A 14,859-nucleotide genomic window follows, 5' to 3' on the forward strand; every position below is an offset into this window, starting at 1 on the left:
CTATCAGTGGCTGCCCATCCTTTCCCAGCCACCATTAGCTGGCCACAGTCCCTCAGGGAGGGGTGAGGTCTTATGAGCCCTTCCCTCTCCCCTGACCTCTCCCCTGACCTCTCCCCTGATCTGATTCCCCTGTCACTGTGCAGCCATTGTCCTTGACTCCGAGTTACAGTGTAGTGAAATTGTACTGAGTAGAATTTGAAAATAAACTTGTCAGTGTAATCTTCCCTGGACGAGAAATGTAACAGAGAATTTGACTTTAAGGGATACTTTCATCCCATCAGTGTGGATGGGCCAGTCTTACGCAGGTCTTATGCATTAGCCACCGTTGCAGCGAGTTCACTGCTATGCTGGTTCTGTCGTGTCCACACCTCAGGCTCACTTCTTACATCCTTTTCTTCCTGCGTTTCCATGATGTTCCCAGACCTTGGGATGAGACGTGTATGATACAGAGTTTCCGTTTAGGTCTATAACTCTACAGTCGTTTACAGTCATTTTTTTCCTACCTTCCTTTGACCAGGTGTGAGCCTCTGTATTAGCCACCAGCCCAGGAAAGAAGAGGCACCTCTGAGACAGGATGAAATCAGCACTAATCTACGGTTGCAATTTTTAATTTTAAGACAGCAAGTTTCCCTTGTTGATGTTTTACAGTGATCTTGGTTTTCAAAGATATTTTAATCTTCTGAATTTATGTAGGACACTTTTTATACAAAGGTAAGCCAACACTATGTGTGCTTTCATAGCACTAAGTAGCAGGGGCTTCATGCAACCTGGAATGACAATGATGTGCGCAATAAAATCCTGAGACTGTGTCAGAATTCAGTGCTCTTGGAAGCAATGCACTAGTTGCTACAGACCTAAGCACTTTGCATGCAATTCTCATTTTTAAAAAAATTGAAAACATTATTCCACATCCCAGAAAGTCAAACTTATAAATTAGCCTTTAAGAATTTTACAGAAATAGATAGAAGCAATATTAGGACATACAGCTGAACTTTTCGTTACCTTATCAATGATTTTACAAAATTGGGTAATTAATCATGTCATTTTGAGAATTGAAAGTATCCCTTAAAGTCAAATTCTCTTTTACATTTCTTGTCCAGAGAAGATTACATTGACAAGTTTATTTTTAAATTCTACTCAGTACAATTTCACTACACAGTAACTCAAAGTCAAGGACAATGGCTGCACAATGACAGGGAAATCAGACAAACGTGGCCACACATCACTGGGTCTCTTGGTGTGACAAAGCTTTAACTGAAGGTGGCTTTGAATTAAGAATGGCTGTGCCTATGGACTCAAGGCCATGCTTTGAGACTCCAGTTCAGTCAGTCATTGTAAATTATTGCAGCTTACAGAGACAAATTAAACAGTGAAGATACTTTAAAAGATGCTTTCCTTTTTATCTCGAGGAGGAAAGGTCTGTTGTGGAGAATTAACACAGCCACAAAGAAGTAGAAACATGATCATAAACAATTAGGTCTGTTATCATGAGTGTTAAAACAGTTTAGAAGGGGGACAAAAATGTGACAAAGAGGGAAAGGGAATGTATCCATGTCCCTTTATAATAATCTTTTATTATAGGCTGATTAAAGGGTGAAAGTGTACAGCTGTTGCGTACAGGAAAGTCACCAGAAAAGAGACATGGCAGAGAAGAAAGGTCAGCAGACTGAGGAAGAGAGAAGCAGGTATTCTGTGAATTAGGGTGTGGGGTGGAGGCCACAGGACACACTAGGAAGTGAAGGAGACTCTCAGGGGACACAGATAAAATTGACATAAAGGGACTCCCATAGTGTGTCTGGTGAGCACCTTTCACCCTTTCAGAGATAATTCGCTAGCTTGTAGCATACATAAAACATCTGTTGAGCTTTCTGAGACCCTACTTTCAGTAGTAAACACAGAGAAAGACTGTCAGGATTTGAGAAATGTCCTTGATGGATATAATATATGGGAGAGAAGGCCAATCCCCCCTCTCTCTTTCTTCTTTCTCTCTCTGTCTCTCTCTGTCTCTCTCACATACACACACATACACACACACACACTCACACACACTCAATCAGAAATGATTTCATCCTTAGTTTTGAGCTGATATTCTGACTTCATGTAAACTCCATCTTGAGGCTAACCTGTGGTCTAAGTGCATGTAGAACACTCAAAATCACCTCAAGGATATGAAACCCCACAGTTCAGAGCAAAAGGTGTCACCCTGTGTTTGTTTGTGCAACATGTTAGTCATGTATGCCTTGCATCCCACACACATGCAATGGGCCAGAGGCCCCATGTCATAGAGCTGCCAGGTTCTCTGTGTGAAGGATGTAATTACTCATTTCCATATAAATTACCATTGTACCACTTGTGACAGGGTGGTAGATCAAGTCTCCAAGACTGTTCTATTTATTTTGAAAAACCACAACTTCTAGTTCATCCTGGATCTTGGCTCAAAAGTTAAGTTTTAATTTTTTTAGCCGCAAGATGGCTATCTTTAAATATTTCTATGTTAACAGATACAACTACTTCATTCTATCCAGTATGCAAATTCATTCAAATAAAATGTAAATTGTGTGATAATTGTGTGCCAAAAGTCCCATTTTCTCACAGATAGGAGCTGATGGAGTTTCTTCCAAATAATGGCTTATGCATATTCTACATAAACTTCAAACAGCCTTGAATATTGTTGTTAACCCCTTGAATGGTTTAACAAAAATGAAATTAAAGCTGACTGAAATCCATGTAGACAGGGCCTGTAGGGTCTCCCTGCATGATCGGTTAACATGGAAGAGCATTTTCGTAACTCTTGGGTGCTGACTCTGTCAGTACTCTTATCAGCTGAACAAAATGAGACACTGACAGCTTGTTTTAAGAAGACGTTTACTTCCTTTCAACGTACCATCCCTTCAGTGTGAGAACTAGAACTTCTGACACAGTGAGGTAAAAGCAATACTCACTAATTATGCACCCCTTGCAGCCTGAGACACTCTCACAGAAACAGAGGCAAACCACCACTGTCCTAGCAGGAGCAGACTGGAGAGACTGCTCTGTTCCCCAGCCCTGGAAGCCTGAAGAGTTGTTTTATACAGGCCATGGCGGTTTAAGTGAGAATGGCCTTCTTAGGCTCATGTGTCTGAATACTTGGTTCCCAGCAGGTGGAACTATCTAGAAAGGATTAGAAGGTGGGGCCTGGAGGAGTGTGTCACTGGGGGTGGGCTTTGAGGTTTAAAAGATTAATGCTGTTCCCAATGTCTGTCTGTCTGTGTCCTGTGTCTGTGTCTCTGTCTGACTCTCTTCTCTCTCTTCTCTCCTCTCTCCTCTCTCTCCTCTCTCTCCTCTCTCCCCTCCCCTCTCTCCTCTCCTCTCCTTTTCTCTCTCTCTCTCTCTCTCTCTCTCTCTCTCTCTCTCTCTCTCTCTCTCTCTCTCTCTCTCTGTCTGCTACCTGTTATGTAAACATGAGCTCTCAGCTGTTCCTACCAACATGTTCCACCATCATTGATGCTAATCTTCTGTCACTGTAAATCCAAATTAAATACTTCCCTTTAGAAGTTACCTGGGTCATGATGTCTCACAACAAATAAAATGATACTTGGGTGCCTGCCCTCCCTGAGTGCAGCTGGCTGGGGATTATGCTTTTGATTTTATTTCCTTTCTCTTTGACTATAATAATTGCCTAACAGTCTTTGGGAAAGCATTTTAAAATGACGCCTTTGGGGTTCAAAAAATAAATCTATGCCAAGAAGAAAAAGTACTTTTGTTTAGATTATATAAGGTTGTTTTTTTTCTTTAAATTTGTCAGGAACTTCTCAAGCTATGGTTGGCTCTGGAGTTCATCTGGGTGTGAGTAGAGGGGAGGTATAAAGTCCTCACCTGCTTCTTACCTTCTTTTTGACTATAGGAACACTCGTGATAATCCCTGTGGGTGTGAAGTGGAACATTTTTAACCGGCTTGTGCCTGGACCATGTGGATATGTGTGTGTGTCTGAACAGTCACCATCACACACAGGAAGTGAAGAATGGTACTTCTAAACTTTTAGAGTTATGTGAGGCTTAGGCCACAATAACACAGAGAGCATTGAAGCAATATCCAGACACTGGAGAGAACACAGCATACCTCTTCAGTTAATTGCAAGTCAATTTAAATATTTTCTCAGGCTACACAAGCAGCAAATTGATTAAATGATTAAAGCTAGGGTGTGGATGTCCACTATGGCTAGAGCTTCCCACATTCCCCAAGCTCCCCACTTTCCAGTGACTGCCGTCCTATAGGCTACACAACGCCCCTGGGAAGCTTGGCCTCATTTATCAGTATAAAACATTGTTAGTGAAAGTAAGACTCCAGGCTTTCTGCTTAGACATAAGTTTGGATTTTTATTTACATTATGGATTTGCTTACATGCCTTGTAGATCCTTAGTAAGCATGTAAGTGTAAAATGTCTAATTCTTAAACTTTTTTTTCTTTTCTAAAATGAAAAATAAGCTAACTACAGCTGTTTATTCTTGTCTGTTTTCATTTCTGAATCCCTGGTATTGGGAAGCTCTTGTACACTTTGCCTTTACTTATTCTAGCCCTGCTGTGTCATAAACAGGCCAGCAGCTGGACAAGAGCCATTACCCGACTGAATGGCAACACGCCTCTGGAGCAGCCCCAAGCATTTGTGGGTTTGGGAGGTGGGGTAATGTCTCATGGCTCCAAATTCACTAGGATGTCCCATTTTTGCCCTGTTGTACATGTGTGGTGTTTTGTTTTGCTCTCTATGCTTTGCTCATTGTTGCTTTATATTCTAGGTCATAGAACCAAATGCAGGAAGACTATTCAGTAGATAAAAGACGTCAAACACTCTCATATCAATGATTGAACAATACAATTAAAAGCAGCAAACAGGCTCTGTTTCAGACATACTGGGCCAGTAAAGAGTTCAGAGAAGGTTCTGGAACAGGGAAATAGTTACCCATGAACTGTGGCCACTTCAGAATCCAGCCAGAAAGGGTGAGACAATGAGGTTACACAGTGATGCTGGTAAGGCAGCTTGCAAGAAGAGGAAAACATGGGGCATACTGCTGGGGCATGGAACTGGGAAAATGTTCTAGCACCTCAGCTCCACAACGAGGCATTGTCAGAGAGCTTTGGAAAGGACTGGCTGCAACATTATGACTTGGGTATGTTGAAAGACAGTGGTTTAAATTGCTCTAAAGTAAGCATCAAGAAAAACCTGTCCCTCCAAAAATCACAACAAAGGCAGAGCACTGTGTGAGCGTATTGGCTATTCCTGGTTGTCAACTTGACTATATCTGGAATGAACTACAATCCAGAATTGGAAGGCTCACCTGTAATCCAGATCCTGAGGCTGGGAGATACAAGTTTCTGACCTGGATCTTGCCATGGAGATCTTGAGGCATAGTGGCTATGAATTCCAGGAGATTAAGGCAAGGAGATCTCTGAGTTCAATGTCAGCCTGGGACAAAACAAGTCCCAGATCCAGGCATGGTGGTACATACCTTTAATCTGGGCCACACCTTCTGCTGGAGACCCAAATAAGGACACTGAAAGAAGGAAGATTTGCTCTTCTCCTGCTTGCATTTACTTGCCAGCATGTCTGTTGGAATCTACTAGCCTTGTGGGACTGAGCAACTACTAGATCCTTGGCCTTCCCATTCACAGCTAACCATTGTTGGGGAGTTGGACTACAGACTGTAAGTTGTCATAACAAATTCCCTTACTATGTAGAGACTGCCCATAAGTTCAGTGACTTAGAGAACCCTGACTAATACCATGAGACTTTATTGAGTATGTCAAATGGAACTCTGTGGTGGCAGAACTGTCTTACATGTCTTAGCCACAGATGACTTCTCAGTACTTGAAACATGGCTATGTAGCTATGATGGGAGAGGATATTTTCAAATTATCTAATTTTAATGAATTTTTTTAAAAAAGAGGATGTTGGGGCTAGTGAACACCAGATTGAAATTTATAGCTCAGACCACATACCCCCCCCCCCCACACACATACACACACACACACACAAACACCCTCATGTTTAAGCATATACACAGGCCAACTTAATGTTAGGCAAATTTAATATCGGTTCTTTTCAGTTTTAATTTACATTCTTTTACTAGATCATTAATATGAATAACTCATCTATGAATAACTTTACAAACTAATAGGGACAGAAACAATAGCAAAGCCTCCTGCATTTATTCAATTATATTTCTTTTGTAAGTGCCATGTACTTTGTATTCTTTTGAACACCTAAGACATGAAAAATAATTTCACTTTCATTTCACATTCCTTAACAGAATCATCTATTTTGGCGCATGAATAAAAAGGAGAAAAAATAATTTAAAGTAAACAGAAAACAGGAGGTTAAAAAGCAAAGTGTTTCTGGGATTTTCTACAAGAAAGACTCAGCAGGTATGGAGATGATTGACAACAAGCAGAGATACAGGCAGGGGAAGACATCAGAGAGGGGGCACTTTTGGGAAACCCTACTCAGCAGAGGCTCAGGGGCTTCAAGTCAAACTTACAAATACCTCTGAAGCTCACAACTCTCCAAAGTTAGAAGAGAACAGATAGAAGGGCTGGTAAGGAGGTGTCTCAGCATCTCAACAGAGGAGAAAGACCAGTGATGGACCAGCCGGCTCTGAGACTCAGTTATGACAGGCTCTCGTTCACCTCTAAAATGATTTAAATAAAAAAAAAATCTTTACCTGTGGTGTCCTGCATAACGTGGACCACGGATATGGCCTATTCCTCGGCACCCAGGAGTAGGACATGCAGGTTGACCTGGAAGGATTTTCACATGCTTTGACCCTTCAAGAAGTAAAAGAACATGGCTTGAAAAACTCTCACTGAAGAATTGGAAATTCCAAAATATGTAAATGATATTAAGTGAAATGTTACAAACTAAAACAAATGGTCATCACAACCACTGAGGACTGACGATTTATAAAATAATGTGGCAGAGCCAGCGACGGCTGTCACAGACACCACGGCAGCACAGCTGCCATCATGGATAAGAAAATGAATAGGCATTGAAACATCTTAAAAGGAGATATAAGGAAGCTCACTTCTTTTCAGAGATAAGTAATAGTAAAGGCAACAGAGTCACAAGCTATGATGAGTTCCATATATCTCCATAACCAAGCCAGTAAGTGGGGATGCAGAGCCCAACACCTTCTCCCTAGTGCACATGCACACACTCACATGTGAGTGCATGCACACACACATACAGAGACACAGCCCTACACACAAACACACATGCACACACAAATTTGTACACACAGACACACAGAGCCAAGACATACACACACAGACACACATTCACACTCACTCACACACAGAGACATACACACAGAGACACACACAGAGACACACACATGCACACACACACATGCACACACTTACACACACACAGACCCAGACACACATTCACACACAGAGAGACATAACACTCACACACACAGAGACATATATATTCAGACACAATCAAATACATACACATGCATGTGGGCATACACAGACACACATACCACAGACACAGTCACACATACGTATATAGACAAAAACACAGACATATAGACACACACACACACACACACACACACACACACACACATACGCTCACAAGCCCACATGCACATATGGCTCATGGAATGTTCTGTCCTATACCCTCTTACTAACTTAGGACGCACGTGCCTTAACCCTAAGCTTTCCTTCCCTTTCTAGGCTCTCACAGTTCTACCTCAGGCCCAGCAAGCTTCTAGCTCCCCTTCTTATTCTCTGGATCAATATTTCCTCATCTCCTAGCTCCAGTACCTTCTGACTGCTGTATGAAGACATGCCTCCTACAGCTCGGTGCAGGAGACCTTCTTCTCTGGGCACCCATGTGGCAAACATGAGTCTTCTCCTCCCCCTTCTCCCTTCCTCCTCTCCCAGACCTCCTGACTCCCATCTTACTGGACACAATCACCAATTTCACTCTCACTAATTGGTGTGTGTTATCATGTCACTGGGGAAGATCGTGGCTTCCAAATCACAGAGCTTCACTTCATTCTGTTTCTAACAGCTAGACCAGGTAAGCTCAGAGGCCACCTACTTCCTGTCCATGTGCAGAACCCCACCACAGGAACCAATGACCTCATCTCCAGTGGCCATACACAGTGCACCGTACTGGGACTGCTCTGCTCCACACTTACTGAAACAGCAGTATAGCTAATGGTAGCAGCCCATCTTCATCCCTCTGGCTTGCTCCGGAGGTCCAGGTCTGAACCCCATCAATGGATTTTTCAGGCCATCTATTTCCCGCCTCAGTACCCTCACACCAGAAGCCCACTCCCTCATCTAACTTAAGGATCTATTTGCCATGCTTTGACATCCTATTGCAAATAAGTGAGCTCAAGCTCCTTTGGATCTGACTATTTGTCACTCTAGCTATGGGAAGGGGAACCTTAGGTCAACTCAATCAGGCTGTTTTCCATAACTACATTCTGGGAGGTGGGGTAGGGATAACCATGCATAGTGCTAGTGCTGACTGCGCAAAATCCTCCACTCACCTCCTGGCTCTGCTCTAGGCAGCTGATCCTGAATGCTGCCAACTGGGAAAACAGGAATCAGTGGACAGGAACTGTCCTCTCCTGCCTGTGCGTTCTCATGGCCTGTTCCCTCCCCCCTTTCTACTGCAGTGCAGGGAGCATTCTTTTTTCTCTTCAAAGTAATCTCCTCACTATTTTTGCATGGACTCAGTGTCTGGGTCTTGAGCATCTTGAGATTATCACATTGAGTAACTAGCTAGAATTTAAGTACAATCCAGCTTTGTGCATTACACAAAGGAAACAGAAATAATAGAGCTCACATCCCTCCCTCCCTCCCTGCCTCCCTCCCTCCTTCCTTCCCTCCCCAGTGGCCTTCACTCTCTCCCCTCTGCAGACTGATGCCTTGAAGAAGTGGCCTCTGCTCCTTCAAACCTCACAACTAACCCACACTAATCTATCCTTCTTGGTCATGAGTAACCTCAACACAGGAAACCCACTTCAATTACAAATTAAATAATTACTCATTTGATACCCATTTATTTTGCTAGATAATGTGGGCTTGAATCTGTTTTGCCTCTGTCAAACCAGTATCTAGCTTGACACACAACTGGCCCTTTGTAAGTGATTACAAATAAATTTTGGTAGAATAAACTAGAGTTCTTCTTGTGACATGCTCACAGGCTAGACAAAAAGCTTACTTGTGATTATAAATTCATAACCCAGAGCGAATGTGTTGCAAGAAGTACTAAGCAAGGCTGGGTGATATTAGAATCCCAGTGCTTGGTGATATTAGAACAAATACTTCTAAATCCCATACATTTACAGGACAACAGAAAACCATCTTAGATACTTCCTGAGCTGAAAACAACTTGAAGGACAAATATAGAAAACCAAGAATTGCCTCATTCAGGGCTAAGCATAGCTCAGAGTTACACAACAAGTGCTTGCCTCCAGGCCCCAGGGATCAAACTCGCAGTAAACTGCCTGCATGGAACAGCTCTTAAAAAAACAAACAAATAAAAACTAACTCTTAAACAAGCCAGAGGGTCTGATATTTAAAAATTCAAAGTCCTTAGTTAAGAAATATGCTTCTAGCTGAAAGGGTTTGAGGCCCCATGGGGAGAGCAACAATACTAACTAACCAGAGCTTTCAGGGTCTAAACCACCAGCCTGGAAGCACATAGGGAGGGACTCACGGCTCCAGCTGTATATGTAAGAGAGGATGGCCTTGTTGGGCATAGGTGGAAGAGGAGATCCTTGGTCCTGTAAAGGTCGGATGCCCTAGTGTAGGAAAATTCGAGGGTGGGGAGGTGGGACTGGGCAGGTGGGTGGAGGCACATTGTCATAGAAGCAGGAAGAGAGGGGATGTGATAGGGGGTTTCTGGGTGAGGGGGAATGGGGAAAGAGAATCACAGCTGAAATGTAAATAAAATGTCCCATAAAAATAATAATTTTTACAGTTAAAAAAAAGACATATGCTTCAACCACATTTAGTAAAAAGGGGTCTTTTAACTTACTATAGTAAGCAAAGGGATTCCTGAGAGAAGAAACAAGAATACAAACAAGACTTCTTCCCATCTTTGTCTCATGATTTCCACACATTGTGTACACTGTGTGAGATCACACAGCTGCCTCAGAGGCCAAAACCAAGCAAACAAAAACGATTTCCATCACCCTAGATGCCTCTCTGTGGATAATAGGCCAATGCAGGAAATGATAATTAATAGTATTTTCTGTAATATTTTAATGCCCTGGATTAAGTTAAAGTTTGGGATGATACTTTTAATATTAATCCGGGCTTTGTGTCTCTGATCCCTGATGGGCGCCATATTTCTCTCCTTGTTAGAGCTGAGGGGAGAGGCACAGCCTGGATGACTGGAGGAAGGTTATCACATTCAGACCACAGCAAAAGACAACACAAAGAATAAAGAAGAGGATGAAATAATAATGCATTGACCCCAGACACTTCCCCACTGAGTTCTGAATGCTGAATCGTTGATGGTCAACTCTGTTGGGGGAAAGTAACCTGTAAATTCTGGAACATTTTTCATCACCAACTCTAAGATAAAAGAGGCCTACGATCAAGTTAGTGTACTTTTTTTCCCCCTCTGTAAAATAGTATTTTTGCCAAGAACATCTTTCTTGTAATTGGACATATAAGTCTTGAGAAAATGTTTCCCTGCTCTAAGTTATTTCTCCAGGGAGCCAGTCCCAGACCTTGTCATTGTCTCCTGGAATCATCTTCTCTTCTCCTTTGCTGCCTCCTGTCTCTCATGGCTAAAGAGAGAACATTCACATCTAACTTGTTACCACTGTGACTCTGGCAGCCTTTCACACAATGACTGATCCAGGGTGGCTACTCTGTAGGGGTGCTTTCTGAATAAATACCAACAATAGCAACTAACATTGCATCCACTGCTGATAGGGAAGGACTTACCACAGCCACGTGAATAATCACTGCTTCAATCTGGATTCAACTCAAGTTCAGAAGTGTATCTCTGACCCTCTAAGTAGTATGAGCCACTTGCTTTGTCAAGTCTAAGTTTCCTTGGACCTGGGTAAATGGAAGGGCCAGGGTCTTTTTTCAATGGCAAAGGGGAATTTAAAAAACGTTTGCATAAACTAGAAATTACCTGTTCATCCTAACATGAGACGAATGGGACCTCCAAGTCTCAGGGATTCTGTAGTCACTGACAGATAGGCTGCTCACCCTAAATTCATGCTTTCCTTTTTGCTGACTTTTATTTTAGACCGTCATGAGCCCATCTAAAAGTGACAGCCATTTGGGATTTCCACCGCAGTAAGACCTGTTAGAAGGATGAGGTATCACTGTCCTGTCTCATCTGTCCCTAAATTCCTCAAAAGGAAGATGTGAATTCCCTGAGGTGACAGACAGAAGGATGGAAATCAAAGCACTGGGAAGAGGACAAAGACACAACTTTGACCCCAAACATTGACAGCCCTCAGACCTGCCACCAGAGAAGAAACATGGAGTACAAAGGGTTCTCTTTGAAAAAGTGCTGTGAATGGATTCTGCAATTCTAGAAGCTGAAGAATATTAAGCTAAAATAGCAATTCAGTTTTGTTTTTCCTTTGTTAAAACCAAGCAATTTCCCCTTAAAAAAAAATATAAGATCTATTACATCTAGAATGGACATGATGGGAGCTGTCAAAGCAGCAAGAGATTGTACTGATTGCCAGAAAGAAAGCTGTGCTTATTTCCAAATGCCCTTCCTGGTGACCAAGGAATATAATCCACTGTGGGAAAAATGGATTTTTGCAACCAGAATAATCAGAGACTGGGGCCATCCTCCCCACAGCTTCAAACTGCCTTCTCTCAGAAGCGTTGCTTGTGTGGGTGTTCAGAAACCCCAGACCAGTGACAGTGTTGACACAGATGAAAACAAATGAACAATACATGTCCATCTAAATGCATATCAGTCCAGAGAACCCAGAGCCTGCATCAGAGAACCAGGACCAGACCGCAACGTCCTTGTCCTCACACCACCACTGATGACTCCTTGTTGAAAACACACTTAACCTACTTCCTTTAATAGCTTTTAAATAACACGGCATTAGCTCTCTGCTGTAACACACAAACACTGCTGCTTGGAAAGGTGGACAGATTTAAATGTCACCGATAGCAGAAATGTGAGGATCCGTTATCCATTCTTGTTTTAAAAATGACCATGGAGGCTTTACTTGTTTGCTTAAAGAAGGAGTATGCAAGTATTATCTGTTACCCAGAATTCCACAATCCCAAGATACATCACCAACAAAATGGAAAGGCCTGGTCTTAGAGCTTAGCTTCTGCTGACATAAACAGAATAAAGAATTGGCAAGAGGCTGGGCGTGGCACTTGGGAGTGAAGGTGTATGCAGGCACATACCGGGAGCAAGGACAAGAATATGGGGATGGGGAAGTGTCTTAAGACAGGGTAGTCAGGGTCCTGCAGTTACTAAAATGAGCGATGAGGACACCAGCAGAATACCTGAACCACTGGGACAAGGGAAGAGGGTGGTGAGTGATGATGTGGTTGAGACAGAAGAGTTTTCAGTCATTCGGGGATGGACTGAACAAACCAGGAGTACAAAAATGGAGAATGAGCGGATGAGATGCCCCTGCTGACCTCCACCCTCTTTCTGTTCCAGGCCAAGCTTAGGCAGGCTGTCTGTAGCCTCTCTAGCAGCAAGCTCCCCAGAGGGGAGGCCTGAATGGCAGAGTGGATGCTGGCTGTCCAAGGGATGCGATGGAATTCCCAGGGAGTTCATGCCAATAAATGAAAGTCTCAGGACCACAAACTGGAAATGCTTATGCATAGACACAGAAAGGGCCAGGAGGAAGGCTAAGAGTGTCGCCAGGGAAGGAAACCCAGGAGAGAACACCAGAGAATCACAGAGACCAAGACACCAAGGGAGAACCACTGGGCATCCCACCTGCTCCTGGGTTTGGAAAGACTATGTTCATGAAAGATGAAGTGGGAGCAGAGGGGAAGTTAAGTTGAGAATTTAGTTTCAGGATTTCTTACGTGGAAGGTGGGAATAAAATGATTACTGAAGAGTGGTCTTACGGTGAAAATATCATGTTCATTAATCTTTTTATTATGATAAATTAAAATAAAATATTACTTTATTATTCTTTTGTCTGAGTAATGATAGTAGTTCCTTAGCAGAGGGTAAAGGGATAATATCAGAAAAGCCTCAAACAGGGATAAACAGGGGCAAATCCAGAGTATGGAAAGGGGGTTGCCGCATCCCTTACGGCGATAGTAAAAGTTCCCACAGAACTTTCTGTGTTCTCAGCAAAGGCTGTGAGGTCATCAGGGGAGCATGGGAGGAGGGAGCAGAAAGATATCTCACAACTAGAAATAAAGTAGATAAAAGAAGCTGTCCATGAATGCACATCCATTTTTTTTTCAAGTAAGTAAAGTTTTATGGCCTTTATTTGAAATTTGAAACTGTCAAGCTAGAGCCTGCTTTTCTTCCAACCCACCCTATCTAACATACGTATTTGTACTTAGCAAAATTTTAGTGAAATAATTATCATTTTATGTGGGAGAATGAAAATAATAAGTACCATCTTTAAAGTGTAATTGCTGGTCATTCATACGATCCTCTCCTGACTAATGAAATTAGAGGTGACCAATACCTACTGTACTAGAATAAATAATCTCTCAAGCAGAAGGACCTTGAATAACCAAAGATCATGGTTCCTTATCTTAAAGTTTCTGGATGTAATGTTTTAATATGTAAATAGAATGGGAAGATAATGGTTAAGTGAAACCACAAAAAGGAATTCTTAAAAATTCCCTAAAATGTAAATTTTATATTTCCTTGCTAATCTAGGAAAAAACACTCCTTGGAAAGGTGGCTTAAGAATCTTGGTAGCACAGGAAATCATTTTGAACTAAGGCAGTAACATCTGACATAGGAAAGGTAAGGAAGACACATAAAAAAACTTCCCAAATATCCCTACCACAGACCTGACAGAGTTTCCTAGCAGCGAAGGAAAGGGGGAATATTATCTTAGACATAATTTATTATTTAAAAGGAGTAAGAAGTCACTTTTCTAATGAATAACAGGAAAATATTTTTTAGCAAAACTGTGAAATAACTCTATTGTACATCAAGCTTTATACAAGTCATGAATTACACAGGGCTCCCTGAAGCATACACTGTGACCTGTAAACAGAACATTGGAGGAAAATAAAATAACTCAGTATCTGACCAAACATCTTAGACTGGGCTATGTATATGAGGGGCAGAACTATCTACTGATATGTCTGTCTATCTATCTATCTATCTATCTATCTATCTATCTACCTATCTATCTATCTATCTATCATCTATATATCTATCTATACACATACATATAAACACACACAAACATACATACATAGATACATATAAACATACATGCATGCATACATACACACATGCATGTAAGTATCATGACATTTAAAATGGACACCTTACAAATCAAATTTGAGATATTTCTCCATTCAAATATACCGTAGCATTTCAAAGTAAAGAATTTATCCCCCAATGTATTATCTCTAACTATTTAAACACACAAAATTAGGTTTCTGATGTAGAACAGTATAGGCTTTCATGGAGATGCTTCTAACTCCTTAATCAGCCAGGAGAAAGGTTCTTCTGCAGCTGTACAACAGGACAGAATTGGGAGACGCCCTGTGCACTCCCTGTCCTAGCTTATCTGTAACTTACTTGCGCAGTTCTTTATAGAGGGGGCTCTTCACTGCTCATCCACTGTGTGCTCTGTAAATACTTCTCCCATTCCTGCAGGTTGCCTCTCTATAGTCTTCCTTATCCTTTTCCA

General features: G+C 41.9%; 1 protein-coding gene across 1 annotated transcript in view; it reads right to left on the minus strand.

Moving 5' to 3' along the window:
* Positions 1-14,859, minus strand: part of L3mbtl4 (L3MBTL histone methyl-lysine binding protein 4) — a 373,346-nt gene that overhangs the window by 171,383 nt on the left and 187,104 nt on the right. The window contains exon 12 of the mRNA XM_034483726.2: positions 6,697-6,799. Coding sequence (XP_034339617.2) covers positions 6,697-6,799 — 103 coding nt within the window. The remainder of the gene's footprint in view (positions 1-6,696; positions 6,800-14,859) is intronic.

The sequence above is a fragment of the Arvicanthis niloticus genome, chromosome 21 (assembly GCF_011762505.2).
Source record: "Arvicanthis niloticus isolate mArvNil1 chromosome 21, mArvNil1.pat.X, whole genome shotgun sequence".
Taxonomy (NCBI): Eukaryota; Metazoa; Chordata; class Mammalia; order Rodentia; family Muridae; genus Arvicanthis; species Arvicanthis niloticus.